This window comes from Enoplosus armatus, chromosome 2 (assembly GCF_043641665.1).
Source record: "Enoplosus armatus isolate fEnoArm2 chromosome 2, fEnoArm2.hap1, whole genome shotgun sequence".
NCBI classification, from domain to species: domain Eukaryota; kingdom Metazoa; phylum Chordata; class Actinopteri; order Centrarchiformes; family Enoplosidae; genus Enoplosus; species Enoplosus armatus.
Genome location: NC_092181.1, coordinates 14,066,247 through 14,086,699, shown reverse-complemented (window position 1 = coordinate 14,086,699; position 20,453 = coordinate 14,066,247). Strand labels below are relative to the sequence as shown.

At 42.1% G+C, this 20,453-nt stretch overlaps 1 protein-coding gene across 3 annotated transcripts in view; it reads right to left on the bottom strand.

Moving 5' to 3' along the window:
- LOC139291232 (RNA binding protein fox-1 homolog 2-like) overlaps positions 1–2,507 on the bottom strand; it is a 31,178-nt gene extending 28,671 nt beyond the window's left edge. For 2 of the 3 annotated variants that reach the window (XM_070913202.1, XM_070913210.1), the window contains exon 1: positions 2,235–2,507. In XM_070913202.1, coding sequence (XP_070769303.1) covers positions 2,235–2,486 — 252 coding nt within the window. In that variant the 5' untranslated portion in view covers positions 2,487–2,507. The remainder of the gene's footprint in view (positions 1–2,234) is intronic. The other variant, XM_070913218.1, reaches the window with a different exon arrangement.
- Positions 2,508–20,453: the final 17,946 nt, after the last annotated feature.

Below are 20,453 nucleotides of genomic sequence, written 5' to 3'. Positions count from 1 at the left end.
GAAGTGCTTGTGTGCATTTTTATAGACATTTCTTTGAAAGCCAAAAGTGCTCCGTTTTAAAAAAGTAGGAAAATTGAACGTCACTCAACCCAATTTGCTTGTAGAATATTAATGGTGTCAGCGGGTTCGGGGAATAAAGATACGTCACAGGGTTTTATATACAGACACTGGGGTACGGAGGGTGATTTGTTGTTGTGTGTGAGGCACACACCACCGTGGAAAAATTGTGTATATGGAGGAATCCTTTTAAAAGCTTTTAAAACCTCAAAGCTGAGCTTATAAATTGACATCCAGTATAATATAATTTTGGGAGCCGTGAAACACAAATTTAGTGCTGCAACTAACAATCACTTTCACTATTGATTCATTCTGCAATTATTTTCTCAATTAATCGTATAGTCTATAAAATGGTCATCACAGTTTTTTAAAGTCCAAGGTGACGTCTTCAAATGTCTCATTTTGTCCAACCAACAGTCAAGAAGATATTCAATACACAATGAAAAAGAGAAAAGCAAGAAATATTTATATTTGAGAAGCTGGAAACGGCTATTTTTAGGCATTTAAGCTTGAAAAATGGCTTCAATTATTATTCAATTATGAAAATAAATTCCGATGATTTTTCCACCGATCGATGCAGCTCTAAACAAATTATTACATTATAATCTTCATCATACTAACGTATGTGTTTGCGTTTGTGCATGTGTGTTGTATAAGTCCTCTGCTTAGATAAGGATCTCAGGATCAGTGTGGTTATAATGCCCCCTCCAGTATGAGATGTGATCCCATTAGCTGGAAACAAAGCCTCTTTACTGCCAGTGATAGGGCAAATCTGTTCCTGCACCAAACAGAGAGGGAGGCGATGGAGGGAGGAGGGGGGGGGGGGCATCTCTCCCACTCTCATTTCCGGACTGTCCAGCCAGCTCACGTTCAATACATTTTAGGGGCTGCAGCTATTGATCTGCGCTTCTCACTCCCCCACACAAACACACACTCTTCCACTCACATCTGTTTTTAAGTGCATTACGTTCCTAAGCCTGTCTGTCAGCACTCATGGACAACATGACGATGTAAAGCCAGCCATTTAGTTTTCCAAACAGGCCACTTCACCTCCATTACTGGCACTTTCAGTGGCGGAGAAATAGCTTTCTGTCTTCCAATGGAGTGCTGCACCCTACATAATACACCGTAACGATGTCCAGAGGATCCTCCTGCCCTCCTGTGATGCTCTATTAGGAAATATGTGACCATTTTTGGATCACTGAGGGGCAAAAAACCCAGCAAACTGATTTGACTGACACTGAAAGAAAAGAGGTCAAGAGGGTCTATCACATTTGCTGATCCAAGCACAGAATGAGAGGCCAAACACTGCAGCAGTAATGCTGATAAAAACAGGGGTCTGAGGATCAGGGTAATTAGATTGATTACATTTGGGCTGATTGCCGCCGCCGCCCAATAAAATTGGAGGCTTTTGTTTACCTCAAACACACCCTCCTGCTCGCCCTCCCCCCTCAAAGATCACACAAGCAAACACAGACAATTTCCATCCAAAACCAAATGTTGCCCACACCACGATGCCACATGGCAGAGGTTTTTCTTTTTTGCATAATAAAAGGTCAACTTTGTTTACATCTGCCAGTCTCTGCTGGGACTCTGTGTGGGCACTAGGGATATTCATGAAACTGAAGATACTCTTTAGGGAGTTTGGAAGCAACAGGATGTCTGAGGAGCAATGCAACAACCCAGTGAACATATTGGATTGAGTTAATACAAATTGGACTTTTTGCAAGTCTTCCTTAAACCTTAAAGGAAATGTCTGAGCTGCAATAAAGCAGCTACAACGCTATACTGTAGCTGCTTAACGGTCCATGAACACAATGGATTACGTTCTTACTATTGCAATCCCCTCTTAAAACTGAATTAACAGCATGTAGAGTCATTTGCCGTTGTGAAATGTGGTGGTATTTCCTGTAGTGCTGGTAATGGACTGGTCAGAGTCTATGGTGGGCCACTGGGGGCCCTTCTGCTGCAGCTACAACTGCAGCTACTGTATCTACAACAGTGGCTTAGTGGCTTAGACAAGTGAACAGCTTACAAATGCCACCACAATATAATAACTGAGCATTTATAAATATTATAATTATTGTCACCGTGCACGCAAAACATCAAGAGACCCTTGCACCACGCTTGTGTCGTGCCTGCATTACTGTATTTAGACAAAAGAGCCCCCTCCTCACCTGACCAACCTCGCCGATCCCTCCTGTGCCGTCGATCCGGGGACGCTTGCACTCCGCCCCGGCCGAGTCCACCAGAGCCGCCGCTGTCTGACCGTCGGGCTCCGGGTCTCCGCGCTTCATGCCCCGGACAACTGCAGGAGCGCCGCCCGCGTTGGGATGCACCCCGGCCATGGTGTCCAGCTCTCTATCCCGGTCCATGAGACCCCGGGACACAGGCAGCATGATGGATGCAACGTCGGTCGACATTAACATTTAAAAATCTTCTTTTGTCCCCTGTCTTCAGCTAAACTGGTGGAGGGGCGAATAGACCTACCTACTCGTGTGCACCTTTGTGCTTACAGCCAGCCTGTGGACGATGTTTCTATGCAGTAAAAAAAATGATCTTTTAATGCTTCCAAGTAGCCTTTACTGTGTTTTCCACCGGGCCTTTGTATGACCCCCCCCCCCTCCTGAAGAGTTGATGTATCTGAAAATGCTTTCAGAAATATAATCTAAGCACCGCGTTTGGCTTTAAAAACAAACAGCTCATAAACACTGCTTATACCTTACAACAAAACACAGCGGCTCAAATCAAAATAATGTCCCCTGAAATGTAAGCAGGCTTGTCGGGTTAATTTCCAGCTATGTAGCCCCCTGTTTGCTGACCGTGTATTTATTTACTGCGGGGCTGCCTAAGAGGCCTACGTTATTTCAGATCATAACAAACCAATTAAATAAACGCCGATTAAAAACAATGGCTCCTGAGCATAGCCTACCGCCCAATTTCCATTTGCCCTCTTTTTGGTTTTCTTCTCCACGAGAGCCACGTCTGTTTTAAAAGCACAACATCCTACCGCAACCTCAAGACGAAAAAGCCCTCAACATGTCTTCCCTGTCGCCTTTTTTTTCTCTCCTCCTCCTCCTCCTCCTCCCTGTCTATATTAGCCGCAGACTACCACAGAGCAAGAGGTTCACTGAAAGTCAATCCTCGTCAGGAGCGCTCTCTTCCCCCCATGTTAGTCCGCAAGTCTGCGTTAAAAAGAAAAGACGATTTCTCTCTCGCGTAAAAAAAAAAAACAACAACCAACGGACGGACAGACTGGCTGCGGTGTTTCCTTCTCTCTCTCGCCTATTATTTTTTCTTTCCTCTCTCCGTTTTCCCGGTGTGATCTTGTAGCGTGTGCGTTACAGAGAGGAAATTGCCCCCCCTCCCTCCTCCTCCTGCTCTCTTGGTGTAGTCCTTCCCCTCCTCCTATCTTCCGCTCTCCGTGTGAACGCTGGAGCCAGGCAGCCATGCAGCCTGCAAACACACGCAGTATGCCGCAGTGCTTCCATACATTTCACCGAGGGGAGGTGTGTGTGTGTGTGTGTGTGTGTGTGAGAGGGGGGTCTTATAGCCCAGAGAGACTGCCATGCTCTTTACAGTACGCAGCAAACCTTTACATGAAGTGCTCCTTTTCGCTCCATAATCAAATGGCGCACACTTTCAAAATATACTTAATTAAAGCGGAGTTTAATGGTGGTCACACACGTTACATGGCAGGACAGCAGAGGGTGGGCTTACCACCCAAGTCCAGCTCCACGAGATTTCATTCCTAACTCATTACACAACCGACACACAGGCCAAGGTCTTCACACAAGCCCAGCTGTGAGTCATGCAGCATGGAGTACCTTATGTTCCTCTGGCATTTTTATTGCTTGGATGACACCCAGTGGTCAAAGGCTACCATGAGAGGCAAACACTTCAAAGGCAATTTGCTGGAGCAAATTACACGACAAGCTAAAGCTGGTTTTAAAATTCTCCCTTGCAGACTTGCATGGCTTTAAATGGGTTAGCACCCCGCACACACACACTTCTGATGTACATGTACACTTTACATGCTGGTTATTTAACTGTTCCTAGATTAAATAAAATCATGTTTTCTCTGTTATGGTCCCTCATATTAAACATTCAATTCAACTGATTTCTACTTGACATAGTTACCTCAAAGCAATAGTTCAACATTTAGAGAAATATTTTAATCTGCTTTCTTACCGAGTTAGTTGAGAAAATCAATACAACTGGTTAGCTTAGCTTAGCATAAAGACTGGAAACAGGGGGAAACAGCTAGCCTGCTTTTGTCCCAGCTCACTAATTAGCATGTTGTGTCTTGTTTGTTCAATTCTTACAAGTTGAGCCATTTTCTTGGCTGGGAGCAGTGATTTCCTAAAGTCAGCACTGCTTGCCTATCTCATAAACCACAACTCGTTATTGTGTTAAAGTGCTGGTACGTGGATTGGATTTCTTTTTTTTTTTTACCTTCAGACAGACACAGGCTAGCAGTTTCCCTGTTTACAATCTCTATGCCAAGATAACCAGCTGTTAGTTGTAGCCTTCAGGGGCTACATATATATTTTAAAGATGTAAAATGTGCACTCTTTGCTTGATCTGCACTATAAATACATTAAAGTTGAATCTGTATATGTGGCTGGATTACCAACCAGGGCACCACAAGCCCCAGGTTCACTGTGTGTCAAGTGGTTTGTGGTAATTTGATTAATTGTAATTTTATTTAGGGGAAAAACCTAACTTCTTCTACGGCAGGTCTTGCTTTATTACCTGATCTTGAAGCCTCTCCTTGAAGAAAGACTCCATGTCATTTCTTCTGATAGTGTGCTTACACAGTGCATAATCCTAAATTAATGGGTTTAATCAAATTACCACACAGTAACCCAAGGGCTATGTAGTGTTCCAGCAAAGGAATACTGTACACATCGCACAGTGGGGGTTAATAGAAGGGGCACAGCAGCTCATTCTTGTCTCAGAGCCCCCAACCAAGTTAATCTGGTCATATCTGTGTGATCAAGCTTTGGTGGAAATATTCTGTCCATTCCCTTTTAAACGCAAACTTGCGTTGTATTTAATTTCCCTCTCGCACGGCTCATTGAGTAATAACTGGAGGTTTTGCATATAACCAAACATGTATACTTTAATTGCTGTATTACTGTATATTCCATATAAAAGAGCAACAAAGCAAGTTGGTCTGAGAATCATGCTCAGTCCACAAGGACCAAGTGTTCATGTAAACAATGCTGCCTCCCACCTTTTGATGGAGTGTCACTTCCTGCTGTAAAACCTAGTGGCTGCAAGCATGGGAACAAAAACACACACTCAGTGTCCTTTAAGAGCTTTTATTGGTGGTTGAATGATGTCTGAGGACTGAGAAGGAGGAGACAAGAGGAGATATGGTCAGTATAGAAATGTAACATTGGTGTATATATTTTATTTTTTTTATTCTTTATTTTATATATATATTTTTTTTTTTTTTTTTACACAGGAGCTGAACAAGTTGATACTGCTTACCAGACCATCATCTCCACCAACTTTAAGCATCTTCCATGTCGTAACTGAAAAACAGGAAATGGATCAGTCTTAATAAATAATTCAAAACACTCCTCATTACTAAATCATTGTCCTGCTGTCATATGGAACTGCAGGAGTGTTGTAATGGGGCTCATTCATGGTGTGTTTTTATGTGTTCTTCCAGAATTCATGAGGATGTGGTGGGTGATTTGAGGACAGAGCGCTCATTTTTCCTCACCGTCACTGGCCAAAGCATCCCTCGACACAAGGCCCATCACGGGGCGAGCAGATTTCAGTGGAACACATGAAGTAGATCTGAGAGAGAGGCAAAAGTGGGGCAGGATTTGATGTAGTGTCCAGTCGCCAGAGTGTGCAGTGTACTATGACAAACAGCTGCTGCCAATCGAGATTTGGCCAGAATTTGCAGTTTACAAAATGGCCTCTCCACATCTCCTTGTAATGAATGCTGACTTAAGAGATTTAGAGATACAGCTGTCAGTGGTTTCGTGTTCCATGGACTAGATGCCTACGCTAAATAAAAAAATAAAAAGACCTGTGTGAATTTGCACTGAGAGAGCAGCAATATACTTATACAAATTTGCTATTTACTGCCACTCTAAGATAAGACTTCATGGATTCCCAGGGGGAAAATTCACAGGCACTCTAGGCCGACAGCTGCACGTTTTATTATTTTTTCTCCCTTGCAACAACACATAAAAACTGTAGGGGAGGCATGCTTAAAGCAACAGTGAGACATTTTGGGATATACATGTCAGTTTACTCGCCAAAAGTTAGATGAGAAGATTGATTCCACTCTCATATCTGTCCGTTAAATATGAGGCAAGAGCCAACAGCCAATTTGCTAAGCTTAGCATAAAAACTGGAAACAGGGGGAAACGGTTAGCCTGGCTCTGTCTGAAGGTAAAAAAAATCCCCCTAATAGCACTTCATAAGCACAATCAAAACCAACTTGACATTTTCACAGTTCAGTTTTTGTATGGATTAAAAAAAACTAGATAAAACCCGTTACTGTCTGTTAGCTTTATGCACGATTTACATTTGTATGTGCTTATATATTTATCTTCAATTGTATTTTATACTATTCTTGCACTGTTTAGTTTTTAATCACCTTACATTCACCTCCGTAAGCCCATACTCTGTTATAACACACTATAGTGACAGCTCTCTGTAGTAGTTCTAGTGGTTAGACTATCACCTTACTGCTGTGTTTTTATTCTTATATTCTTGCGTGTATTGGTGCTTGTAGGTGGATCTTTTTACCTTTGGATGGGGTCAGACTAACCATTTCCCCTTGTTTCCAATCTTTATGCTTAGCTACACTAATGGTCATCTTACTGTAGCTTCATATTTATCCTACAAATACGAGAGTGGTACCAATTCTCTAATCTTACTCTCCGCAAGAAAGCAAGTCTGAACACCAAGAAGGAAATTGACACTACTGTAAGATGAAAATTAATGAAAAGAACACAGTTATTATTGTAATACCACCATTATTTATAGAACTCAAGGGTCTCTGCTTATCCTTACCTCCTCATCTGGGTCCTTGAACTCACCATCAGCAAGGAACTGGAAGGTGCTGATGGTGAAGCGGCGGGTCTGAGCCTGAGGAGAGGGCGGTCGAGGATCAAACAGCACAGCCTGCTGCGGGGCTGGGTCAAAGGGGTTGGGACATCTAGGGAGTAACATTGTATTTGTCAGCCAATTAGATAACAGGACAATAGCTATCAAAAATATACTTCCCTTCATTTTCCCTGTTATCTCCTCCCGTGAAAAACATTTTCAAAATGGGATATTTATGTGCAGCGTATCTGTTTGGATGTACCCGTTATAAAGCAGCAGCCACACAGCCTTTCCAGACCGGGGGTAGGCCACACAGTAGTGCACCAGCAGCACCAAACTGGGATCCGGGGTGTTGATCAGTCGCACTTCCAGGTAGAGGGGTTTCCCCAGCAGCATCTGCAGGGGCTGGTGATACTGAGGGTGGTAGCTGCTGTACTGGGCATCTGGAATGAGAGGAGGTGGGTTGGAATATATGGAGGTTATTTCTTGAACCACATTTCACCCACTCAAAGCTAGGTAGGAGTTCTCCTACAGCTGATCAGGATACGTTTGAAGCATTCACACGGTGCTGAAATGCTGGGAAAAAAAAATAATAATTTGATTTTTTATTCTATTATTATCCATTGCCATCCATCTCAACTGGATTGAAATGAAGACCATCTACCTTTGGCAATCCTGAGCTGGACTCCAAACACCCCCTGGGTCTGAACTGCAGGTCCTAGGGAGGGAGTTTTAACCATGTAGCTCACACTCAGAACAGTGCTTGGCAGATACCTGCACTCCACCAACAACCTGAGTATGAGACAGGAAACATAGCGACGGAAATCTATTCAGTGTGCTTTTGTTTTTACTTATTGGCAGTTTTTGCCTTTATGCAAATGGATAGGAAATGCAGGGAGAGAGGGGGAATCAAACCAGGAACATTGCAATCACATGGTACGCATCTTGGCAGTAAGAGTTCAATAAAACAAGACAAAAATGACTATGTGTGATTGAGTTTTCTAATGGGTATAAAAGAGGGATGTAAAAACCTTAAATGACTGTTTTATTAGTGACTCGCCATATATTTAATAATTTTTTTCTCAGGTCTCTTGCAAGAGATTTTGGTCTCAATGAGATGTCTTTAAGCAGCACATTTATAACAATGTGTAACAATGACATTATCAAAGGGGTCTCTTATAGTGATGAACCTACCTAGAATTATCACCTGAATCTGCAGCTCCCCTCAGCATTACAGAGCGTTACAGGGAGTATTCGCTCATTAGCTGTCTGGCCCACAACGTTTTACTGTTTGGCTCACTCTCACCAATGTCACAGAGTCATTTTCAGCAGCAGCAGGCCACTTTTTACAGCGAAAAAGCTCAACAAAAAAAAAAAAAAACACTGTACACTATCTGCTCAGCTCCAAGTGGCAGACAGACACAGTTAATGACTAGCTGGTGAACATACTGGTGCATTTAGCAGCTAAAAGAGCCAGATATTTCCCCCAGGAGTTGGTAGAGACCAAAAAACAGAGCTAAAAGAGAGTAAATATTGGACTTGCATTCATCAGGTGGTCAGAAACAACCGTTTCTACTTCTCCAAATGGACCAAAAAAACGTTAATGCAGGTTTAACCAAAGTAACTTTAGAGCCTAACTAACTTTACAAAAATTATTTAATGTTTGGTCCAAATGAAACCCTTAATCCTCTCTGAACAGGTAACCTTTACTCTGACAATAAAAAGCAAAATGCTCTAACCTGACAGGAGAATCCCTTGTTATGGTGCCATAGTTGAGGCTGATGGCTTGAACCTTGTTGATGATCTCCACCATGTAGATCATGGTTTTCCCCACCATCTGTCAGAATCGGACATGCAATTTAGTATATGGACACTAGTAAAATACTAAGTGGTCCAAAAACTGTGGTTGACTGGGACAGGTCAGTTAAGAAAGTTAGACTACACAGGAAATACTTGCCGGGATTAGTTCATTGTTGACAGTCCAAACTTGCAGCTCTTACTCATGGACTTACTCAAGTTTTCAATATTTTGGGAAATGTTTTCATTCATTAAAAGCGTACCACTCTGCGTGTCCCACAGCCATCCATCGGGATCTTGAACAAGGCATAATCAGACGTCACTCTCTGAGGTTTGCAGGTGGAGTTACCAGCAACGACAAGCAGGGCAGGGGAAAGAGGGGGCTCCGTGAGGGAGGCAGGCACGGAGAAGACAAAGTGGCGGTCAATAGTGCACTCTGGAGGAAGACACACACATACAGATACACATGCACAGTTATATAAAGGTCAAATGAACAAAAGGTCAGAAATCTCAGGAGGCAATTGATAATGAGACCCAAGGTATCTTATACCCTTTTCACATTCTGTGTCACTGCCAGCTTGAATCATTCTATGCTGGCCCTGAATATGCCTCTTCACACATCCAGCAGCTGCAGCGCCTACATTTCCGTACCCAAAATGGCTCAACTGTACTCAGCTAAGTGGCGTGAAAATGCCAGTGGGGGACACAAACTGCAGCTCACCATCCATGGGGTAGTAGCAGGCAGGGGGTTGCTTGCTGAAGCAACAGCCCATGGAGATGCACTGTGGCTGGGATACAGAGCCGGGTCCGCAGGGGAGACGCTGTTCGCTGGGAAGGTTGCACTCTGAGGGACAGCACGACAAATGTCAGCCGCACAGTTAAAATAACTCTGAATGGCCTGGAGAAAACACCCTTTGGCAAATTGAATAGCCTTTCAGAGGTGTAAACATAAAATCCATTTACCTTGTCCAGACGCTGGGATGACAACTGGACAGGACAACTGAGCCTCCCGTCTTCCATTTACTGTCATGTAGACGACAGTAATGATGTACATTTTACCCTTTCAGAGAAAATGTTTATACGAGAGTTAATGGGTACAGCAAATGGTCAATTACACAAAAGGTCATGTGCTCAGTGTGAAATCTGAGTCAATACTTGCCTGCACACTCATGTGGCAGCGAGAGTTTAACTGGAGGCTCAAACGGATTTTGCCATCTTTGCCTTTTCTTACAGAATACCCACAGTGCTTTGGGGTATCCTGGAGGTTGATCTGGTTCCCTTTGGTGTCTGAGAAAGTACACGTGGAAACATACAATAAGTTATTTTTGTGTGCACTTTAATTGGCACAATTATAGCTCTCAGCATGGTGAAGGCATGGGAGTGTTGCACAGTCAAAACAAAAACCAAGCCTACCTTTTCCCCCCACCCCCATTTCAACTGTACAGCAGAGCGGCCCCCCGTAAACATGTTTAAATTCAACTCATGCAGAGCTGATGGTAACCATATGCACCTGGATCACACACACACACACCTTTAACAACAACTCCAGAGATGGGACCAGGGGGCAGCTCCACAGTCATCTGTTGGGAGGAGCAGAAAACTTCTGGCTTAGGTACAACAGACGCCCTGATCTTGGTGGCGCTGGGTGGGGTAGGGGACACTGATGGGGTAACTGGTGCAGGGGTTTCAGGGGTAGTTGAATACGGGCATTGCAGGTCCAGAGTCCTATACTGCGCCAAAGAAAGGTCCCAAAACCTCAGAGGTAAGGAAATGGTTGTGAGAGTCTAAAGAGAGGGAGATCAATAAAGTCAGTATGAACCACCACGCATGGTTTGAAGCTTCTGTATTTAAAAATAGAGTCTGCAAGTTGAGCGCTCAACTCGCACACAAAAAAAACAACTGAATTATCACCAGTTGGGTTGCACAGAACATAAAAAACTCCACCCAGTACAGATGTATGCAGAGCAAATGTTGCATTTAGTCCATATGGGATTAATTGTAAAAATGAGCTGCTGACTGGGAAGAAACTGCTCGTCTGTGTTCACTATACAAGCAGGACTGGTGTCATAAATCGCTGTAGTGACAACCAAAGTGGTACAAACCACAAACCGCCAGCGTCAGCAATCCAACATAATTTTGTACTTTGTAGTGTCACGGTATTGGACTGCATTAAGACATTTTATGCATTTTTTCCACCCACATACACATACAATGCATACACACATATAGAAAACATATACGAAACAATGCAATACAATGTAATCTAATAACACCACCTCCACAAATACAGAATCCAAAATTACCATACATCCCATTTACATATTTTTTTGCCTTTTAGTCTTCGTCATTAATAATCTGTTCTATAACAAATGCATCTACTGATGTTATAAGACATTAACTATAATATCAGTCATTGTCATTCTGTAAGTAGGAGTCTAATTGTATTGACAATCTGTTTAATATAGATCAAACTTCTGACCTTCATCAAAAGGACTGAAAAGTCATCAATAAAGTGAGTCCAAGTGATGGACAGTGTGCAGGATTCTCTTTCCTTTCCAAGTCAAGAGTTTTTGATCCGACCCACCTGTCACTAAGACTTTATGGTGTCCAAGAACTTTTTTGAAACTGTGAGAACATTTATGTTACTGTATATCCTGATTTAAAAGGCTTCCATTTCATGGGGACTTTAAATTTAGAGATAGAAAAGATTTTTTAAATGAGTGTTCCAACAAGTTCATCCTGTCATCAGATAACTAAAAACCACATCAAAGGAACATAGTCTTATCATTTCTTCAAAAACAGGGATTAAAGTAAAGTAATTATAAAAAGATGACACATTTGCAGGCAGTGACGAGGCATATTGGAGGATCTCACCCGTTGCTGGCTGTGGCAGGCAGGCAGAGGAGAGTGAAGGATTACCCCAGAGCCCTCAGCCATCTGTAGTATGTACCCACACAGTGGAGACACACTGGAGAGGAACAGCCATGTCTTCCTATGGTCTGATGTTAGAAACAATGTCTGTTAAGAGCTTTTATATCTGTTACAAAATGAATATCCTTTTCATTTGTCTGCGCCGCTTTTTGTGCCAATCCATCAAGTAGATATTTCAAAAGATAAGTGAAAACTTTGATCCAAGGGCTAGAATATATGTCAGGGGAGTCATTAGGATTCATTGTCTGGGAACCATGAATGTCTGTACATAAAATTTCATCAGAATTCATCAAACAGTTAATGGGATATTTCAGACTGGACCAAAGTGGTGGACCAACTGATTGACAGACAGACTGACATTGCCATCCCTAGAGGCATACAGCCAGCAAGCCTAAAAATGATTTACATGTGGCCTTGAAGAGATTTTTTTTGCTGGAGATGGATATTTGGCAAAAAAAAGGATCTTTCTAAAACTGGCCCTCTTTGGCTCTCACTAACAAAAAGAGCTCTTATGTTGAAACAAACACTGACCTCTGACCTGGACGGAGTCTGGGTGAGCAAAAGGCAAGAAGGCAACCATCCTCCCCACCAGACATCGGAGATGGGGGATCTGGGAGGTGGGCCAAGTTGGGGTAGATGCTGTAGAACTTGTGGTGGTAGGAGTTGCAGTAGTAGTGGTGGTGGTAAAAGGCTTTTTGGTGGTCATTGGTGGTTGAGTCTCTGAATACTGGGGTACAGGGGGGTAAGGTGGACGATAGTATGGTGGGTAGAGAGGATGGTAATAGGGATAATAAGGATAAGGGTAGTAGCCACAAATGGTGTGAGTGTGAGGGGGGCAGGTGGCTTGTGGAGCCGCTGGTTTCTGAGGTTCCTGAGGTTCCTGAGGAATAGTTTGAGGTTTCTCTTTGGCAGGCGGCAGTGGTGTGGGCAATGGGAAGTAAATGGGGTTGTGAGGGTAAAACTGGCTGAAGCGATAGCTGGGTATGTCAGGTTGTTTGGGAACCATTGTCTTGGTGGTAGCTGAGGTGGTATGAGGTGGAGGAGGGGAAGGTGGAGCAATAGTAGGATATGAGGTGGAAGCAGGCTGCACCTCAGGACCAAGTTTTGGGTGGAAAAGGTGTCCATAATGATAGTAAGAGCTATAAGAAGTGGGGGGATAGAATGGACCGACTGGGTACTGTGGACCCACAGGTTGTTTTGGTGGAGAGGGAAGAGACGGTGGGCTGGGCGGGAGAGCAGCAGGTGCTTGGGTCACTGGTGCTGCAGTGGGTGCAGAATAGTAAGGCATCTGAAGATAATACTGAGGGAAATAAGGACTTGCCGGAGGTTTGGGTGGCTGGGTAGCTGGAGGAACAGTGGTAGTAGTTTTTTTAGCTGCAGGGGTCGGAGCTGGTGTCACTGCAGGGTAGTAGAACGGCACATAGGGGTAATACACACCAGATGGATATTGAGAAGGGCCAACAGGTAATTTGGAAACCTGATGGGGAGAACTATCCTGCACTGGGGTAAGATTTGGAAAGGATGGAGCTTGTGCCACCACATGAGGCTGGTAAGGAGGGGAAGGGTATTTTGGGTGCTCTCCAGGAGAGGAGGGCAGCTGGCCAGGCCCTGTGGGGTAGACAGACTGCTGCTGCTGGGGCCCAGGAGGACTGTTAGGAGTGGGTTGAGGGGGACGGGCAAATTGTGGGCCAGGAGGGTAGACCTGGGGAAGCTGGGGGTACTGGAATCCAGGATATAGGTAGTGGGGGTAGTCAGGAAGCTGAGCAATCTGCCCCTGAGTTGGAGATTGAGGAGGAGAGGTGGGTGCAGGGCTTACAGGATCTGGGATATAGGGAAACTGGGGGTCACCAGGAGCCAGAGGAGGAGACGAGGGAGGAGAGGGGACGTAGGGAAACTGAGGATTGACTGGACAGGAGAGGATATATTCCTGATCATCCAATATAAGCTGGAGATGAAGACCATCCTGAAAAAAAGCATCAAATAAAAATATTATTGGTGCCAGCAGCTCGCCACAATAATCTATTAAAGTTAAATAACTTACTCCATTAGTGATACACAGTGCACTGTAGGAGATGAAGAAGGTAAGCTCCTCATGAAGAGAATGGACACGGTACGCACACTCTTCAGATACAAATGGACCCCAATCTCCGTTCACTGTAAAGCACATGTTTTTGTAATCAGTCTGACTGATAGAGGTTCAGATTCAGGGCTGTAGCTACCACTGAAGTATTTTTCTGGGAATTTGGGGTTGTGATAATCTCAGGTTAGTTTACATTCTACAGTTAAAAACATACACATTTTTAAGTTACATTTTCTTTATTACATTTTTTAGACTCAGTATATTTAAAAATGTGACAACGTTTAGGCCAACAAAATCAATAATCAAATAAATGATTGGTATATTTCCTGCCGATGCATCTCCATACACTGGCAGGTGTATCCTTTTGATGAAGGAAATAAGACAGTAATTTTATTTTACTAGTCCATAATTTCCTTGGTAGGAAAGTGCTGTATAATAGTACTAATTACAGAGTAAGAGTTTAGAGTTCAGTTAAATGTGTTTGTCTTTGAAAGAACTGCTTCATTTAAACAAAACTTGCACACAGTATAATTTAACTACTAACTGAAATAAAATACAAAATGTCAAATATTTATAGATGTTATATATTATTTGAATAGGTTTCATTTCAGTTTAACATTTATGTGTATCCTGAGATTCATTTGGAAATTAACCAATTATAAACTGAACACAATTAACTCTCTAGCTGTAATTAGTACTATTATTCAGTTCTTTCCAGGACACCTCTATGGAAGAGTAAAATAAAGCATGACTGTTTTATTTTCCAAAATGAAGGTCTAAATGATGTTTCAAAGACTTCTTCATGCTGCCAGGAATAAATTCTGGTGGATACACTGAATCCTTTTTATTTATTTATTCATTCATTTTGTTGGCCTAAAAGTAGTCACATTTGAGGTGCCCTGGTAGCCTAATGATTAAAAAAGGCACAGAACAGCAATGTCCATGATTCGAATCCCGTGTTTCCTGTCCGTCAAACAAAGGCAAGTTTCCCCAAAAATAAAATAAATAACAAAAAGCAGTCACATTGAAGTACATCAATTCTTAAAAATTCTGCCGATACTAAAATCATTTTCTGAAACAACTCAGCATTAATCCCCCAAGAAAGCAAACGTACCTATGACTCCCAGCATTGCTATATCCTGCTCCTGCCCATGTATCTGAACTGCCATGCCATAGGGGGAGCAGAGGACTGAGGGGGCAGAGTGGGAAAGGGGGGGGTCAGGAGTGGACATGTGCACCGGGCAGGAGAGCTTCAGTGGGCTGCCCCACCACAACAGGGGCAGCACATAACTGCCATTCTGATGGAAAGAAAAACAAGGGGATGATGGGCACAGGAAGAACTACTGGTGGAAATTTAATGCAGGTGCTGTTGGTACCTCCTGTGTAATGTAACATGCATCATAAGGCACCATCATCTCAAGGTCACTCCATGACGTCCTCACTGAGTAACCACAGTATGGAGGTAACTGGAACAGGGAGATGGGAGACGCTCCCTCTGTAAAGAAGATGTAATTTTCGTGCAATTTCGATAATTGATAAATGGGTTAAGCATTTATCACGCTTTAAAATACCAAATATCTACTGGTTGCAGCTTCTAAAATGATCACTATCACTGTCAATCACTGTATTTTGAATATGTTTGAGTTTTAGACTGTTGGTTGCACAACATTAGCACTTTGAGGACTTTTATCTTGTGCCCTTGAAAATATTGATGGGATTATCTACTGACACTTTACAGTGTAAACAAATGATCAATTAATTGGGGGAAAAAAAGGGGTTACTATCTGATTTTTAAGAAAGAACAATAGTACACTATAGCTTTCCAACACAAAGCCTAGAGTTTCACATACATTTTAAATTATCTGTCTATAAAACCTTTTTGCTGCTGCTGTTATTTTCTCCAGCTTAAGATAGGCAAAACAGCCTCATATATATTCAACCTTTGAAAATATGTATTACATTCACTCTCCTCACTATGTGAAGTGAAGGCCTTTAGTTTCTGCACTGAAATTGTGTGCCCCTAGAACAAGAAATACAGTCATCCTCTGCATCAAGACATCCTTCCCAGCATTTGCATATTCCACCTTAGCCTGTTACACTACAATCAAACAGCACCAGTGCAAACACCACTGCCACCTTCATAAGTAGTACCATCTTACCTCTGTCCACCAACAGGTGTGTGAGTCCTTCTCCAGTGGCAGTGAAGGTCATGACATTATCATCACACTGCACCAAAGGCCTCATAGCCAGCCACTCAGAGAAATGTGGACTGGAGTAAAATGACGGGCCCAAAACCTTCCCCTGGACTCCATCAAAACCTAAAGTTTATAAAATGGCATGTAAATAAAGAAGGCATTACTACTGCTCCATGTCAAAGCACTCCTGCATCTCTTAAAATAGTACCTTGTGATTTAATATTGCTGGACTCACAATGTAAATGTTTTTTTCTAAGTATCAAAAATTGATGTAGCACAACTTTTTAATTCCATGCATTCATTTTCCCAATTGGCGCCTACATTACCCACAATGCAACTCAACCCCCGACAGTTGGATCTGAGATGCTGGTGTTATGCTAGTAGCGGCCAATGTAGCCTTGAGCTGCTAGCCTCAAGCAGAGAGGGGGAGCTGGCGACAGAGGTCTGTCTAACTCCACACCCCCAGAGTTATTTTCATTTTTTTTTTTTCCAACTTGTGGTCTTCAAACCCAACGCACACTGACTCAGGGGACATCACTTGAGGCAATTTATCAGACGTCACGACAATTACTCTGAAGCCTCAAAATACAACTTAGTAACGTTAAGTTACTCTACAACGCCTGTAAACAGCGGTGGAGTTCCCCTTTAAGTAGCTTTCACCTGTAAAATCTTCTTGATATCCATCTTCAGAGTGTGAAGCTGAAGTCCTGTGTTGTCTGCTGATATTACCAATAGTCCAAGGCAAGCTGTTAAGCAAGTTAATGTCATTTTCATCAAGTTTCGGTACAGCGAAATATGGAAGTGGTTCTCCGGGAAAACCAGCAGATTCAGGCCGAAGCTCCGTGAGACCCGGCTGGGTGGATTTGCGCAGAATCGGGCTCGGCTGTTTAACCAAGTGCCGCTTTACCTGCTGGGCGTCGTCGTCTTGTTTAATCCTCTGCCACCTGGTTGACTCTTGAACTTGGTAAGCAGTTAAACCATCCTCCCGCTGCCCTGAACTTACCGAGTGACAAAGTTGAAACGTGTAAAAATAAACGGTTACCACAAATAAAAACAAAGTTATTTCTCTTCTCTGTTCGCAAGACATCGCCGGGTTGTTGATGCTTTTTGCTCACATGCGCACAGAGGCGACACCTGAACATGAGGGCGATCAATTAAGAGTCATCAAGAGTGGACCAATTAAAAAACAGAAGGTAAACTGATTAAGAAATGTTATAAACCCAAATACTTTAGTAAATCTTGTGGTTAGTCTTTTGGTCATCATAGTGACACTGTACTTTTTCATGAATAATTATTTCAGTCTAAGCATGGTAACTCTTTTGCAGTAATCTATTCAAGAGCAGTTCAGACATGTCCATCTTAAGGAAATATTGGTTTTACTCTGCAGCCAATTTGACAGTGGTGTTCAGTTAATTAGGCTAATTAGAAACATCACAAAGTTGCCTTCTTCACAAGCTGCCAAATCTTGTTGGACCCATGCCTATTCTTTTGTCAAGTTGGTATTGGTTACTACATATTTTACTGTATGTCAGTATATCAATGCTGGACCTTACATGTTCTGTAACATTGTACAGTACTGCTTGTGCTCTCAATAACACATTGTATCAAATTTGATTACCACGAATCCTGAGAAACAAACACACAAACGATATTTTATTGAAAATCAGCAGACAATACTGAATCTGCACTCTTTCATCCATAGACAATCTCCGTTTGGTGTCCCAGCTGAGAGAAGAAGAAGTCGTCTCCGGAACCTCAACATCAATTGGATGCTTTGATGCAAAGTTTAGTCCTAGTCCTGGTTCCCAACCTTTTAGCCTGTGACCCTGTAAGTGAAACAGTGTCTACTTACGACCTCCCGTCACCAGGCACAGATGTTAAGACTTGTGACCATTTCAACCAAAGTGTGAATCATTCATGAATAATGATTATTTAATCAAATAAAATTATTGAGTAATTCTCATGAAAAAGAAAAGAAAGATTAGAGGAAATTGGCATTTTTTTCTGCTTTCTTCTCCTGTTGAATATTTTCTGACCCCTCAGATTTATCTTAAAATCGCATGTGGGTTCCCCTTGGTTGGGAACCACATTTTGTACATGAGGTGGAGGAATGAAAAGTGAAGGGATCGTCTTCCTGGTATGAGTCATGAAGAAATGTGAGTTTCTTCATTATTGTGTCGTGGCAGATTTGCAATAGGCTGTAAGCCCGAGTGTCCAGAGGCAACGAGAACCTCTGGAATTAATTTGAAAAGCTCAGACTTTTGGAAATTCGAGTCTGCAGTGACGGCTGTAGTAATTGATTGGATATTGTGGGAATGCGCAGTGACAGTTCAGAAGGAATTGGGTGGAGTTGGGAGCTGGGGAGTGCAAGACAAATGGATTTGTTGTGGGAAGATGTGAGCTGAGTAACAACTTCAGCACATTGTTTCTGCATGTGGCCTCTGCTGTTTATCTTGGGTGACGCTTTAAGAGAAACAATACTAATAGTCTACAGCCACGCTAGCGGCTCTGTGAAGCTGTGCTCAGAGACAGCTGTTCTTTGAACTAAATGCTATCATTAGCATGCTAACATGCTCACAATGACAAAGCCAACATATTGATGCTAAGCAGGTGTTTGTTGTAATGTTTACCATGTGCACCATCTTAGTGTTGTGTTCTAACATGCTAAAATTTGCTAATTAGCACTAAACACATAGTACCACTGAGGCTGAATGTCATTAGTTTCGCAGGTTTTAGTCCATAAACCAAAGTATTGAACCAACTGAAATTTATACCAGATGAATGTCAGAGGATCACCAAAGTTAATTAAATCCATCCAATAATCTTTGAGACATTTCACATAAAACCACAATTTCAACCTCATGGTGGAGCTAGACGAAAAGTCAGGGGATCACATAAGTCATTAGGAGAAATCATGAATGTACAAAATTTCATGGCAATCCGTCAAGTAGTCTGAGATATTTTAGTCTTTTATGCTGTCAGCATGGCTAAAACTTGAATATAAGCCTCTTTAGGAGAGGTGTCAAAGTGTGGATTTGTGTCTGACAGCTTGTGTTTGTTGGTCTGGTGGTAGGATGTCCGCACTTTACAGCCTGTTGAGATATCAAGGTAGATGAGGAATTTCTCAAGATTTAATATGAATGTTGTAGACAAAGCACAAAAAAAACAATCAAAAGTTAGAAATAAGATTACTGCCAGAATTTATCCCTGAAAGATTGTACTATTTTAAATCAGGTCTTTTCAGCAGCAGCTACTTCTGTATAATGTCTTTCCAGGGGACTCCCACTGCACAATGGATGTTAGATAGTACTTTCTGTAAAGGCCCACATGTTGTGATGGGAATAGAAAAACTCCAGTGACTCAGGAGTGACGTACGAGGGAAACCAGCAGTGCTAAGAACCCACTCACACTGTGAGGATATGACAAACCATCAGGGGTCAGATATAGTGGTTTCAGTCTTGACTTCTATTCAGACTTACTGCCAGGAGAAAATACATCTCCAGGTCCATTCCTACACCCTCTGACAATAATAAAACTGGCTCTCAAATGATTTTCATCCCAGCAGTACTATAATGAAAACTGAGACTTACACTAATGGCTCGATCAGCGCCCAGTCAGCATTGCACAAACGTTATGTAACACAGAACTTGTGAGAAATGTATTCACTCTAAAAGAGATACTTGGTTCCAGTTGGTCTCATCCACAGATATTAGACTTCAATAAAACCTAGTTTTACAAACCAAACAGGAAATCAGTTAATTGAGAAAATAAGCAGCAGATTAATCCATAATAAAAGCAATTATTAGTTGCAGCTCAATATAAAATAGTGCAAACTGGGTCCATCTGGTGCAGCTACAACATTAACATGCTGCGTACACAATGATCCATCAATATTAACATTGTAATAATGTCATATATAATAATATATCAGTTATATTTTACTGTGTATAGTACTTTTACTTTGATACTTTAGGTACATGTAACTGTTTATACTTTTACTTAAGTAACATTTTGAATGCAGGATTTTTATTTGTAATGAAGTATTTTTACAGTGTGGTATTACTACTTTTACTTAAGTATCTGAATACTTCCACCATAGCTGTTACCTAATCAAAACAAAGATGGCAGCTGGAATGATATTTCCCCTTGCTCAATTTGTACAACATGAACCAAAACTAAAAATGTTAATATCAGCTCTATTTGTATATATTGATGTTTCGTTTCCAATATTATAGATTTTCATACAAAATAACGTGTTATTGTTTTACAAAAAGAGCAAAGACACTATACAAACCGTTTTAGGAGATGGGAGC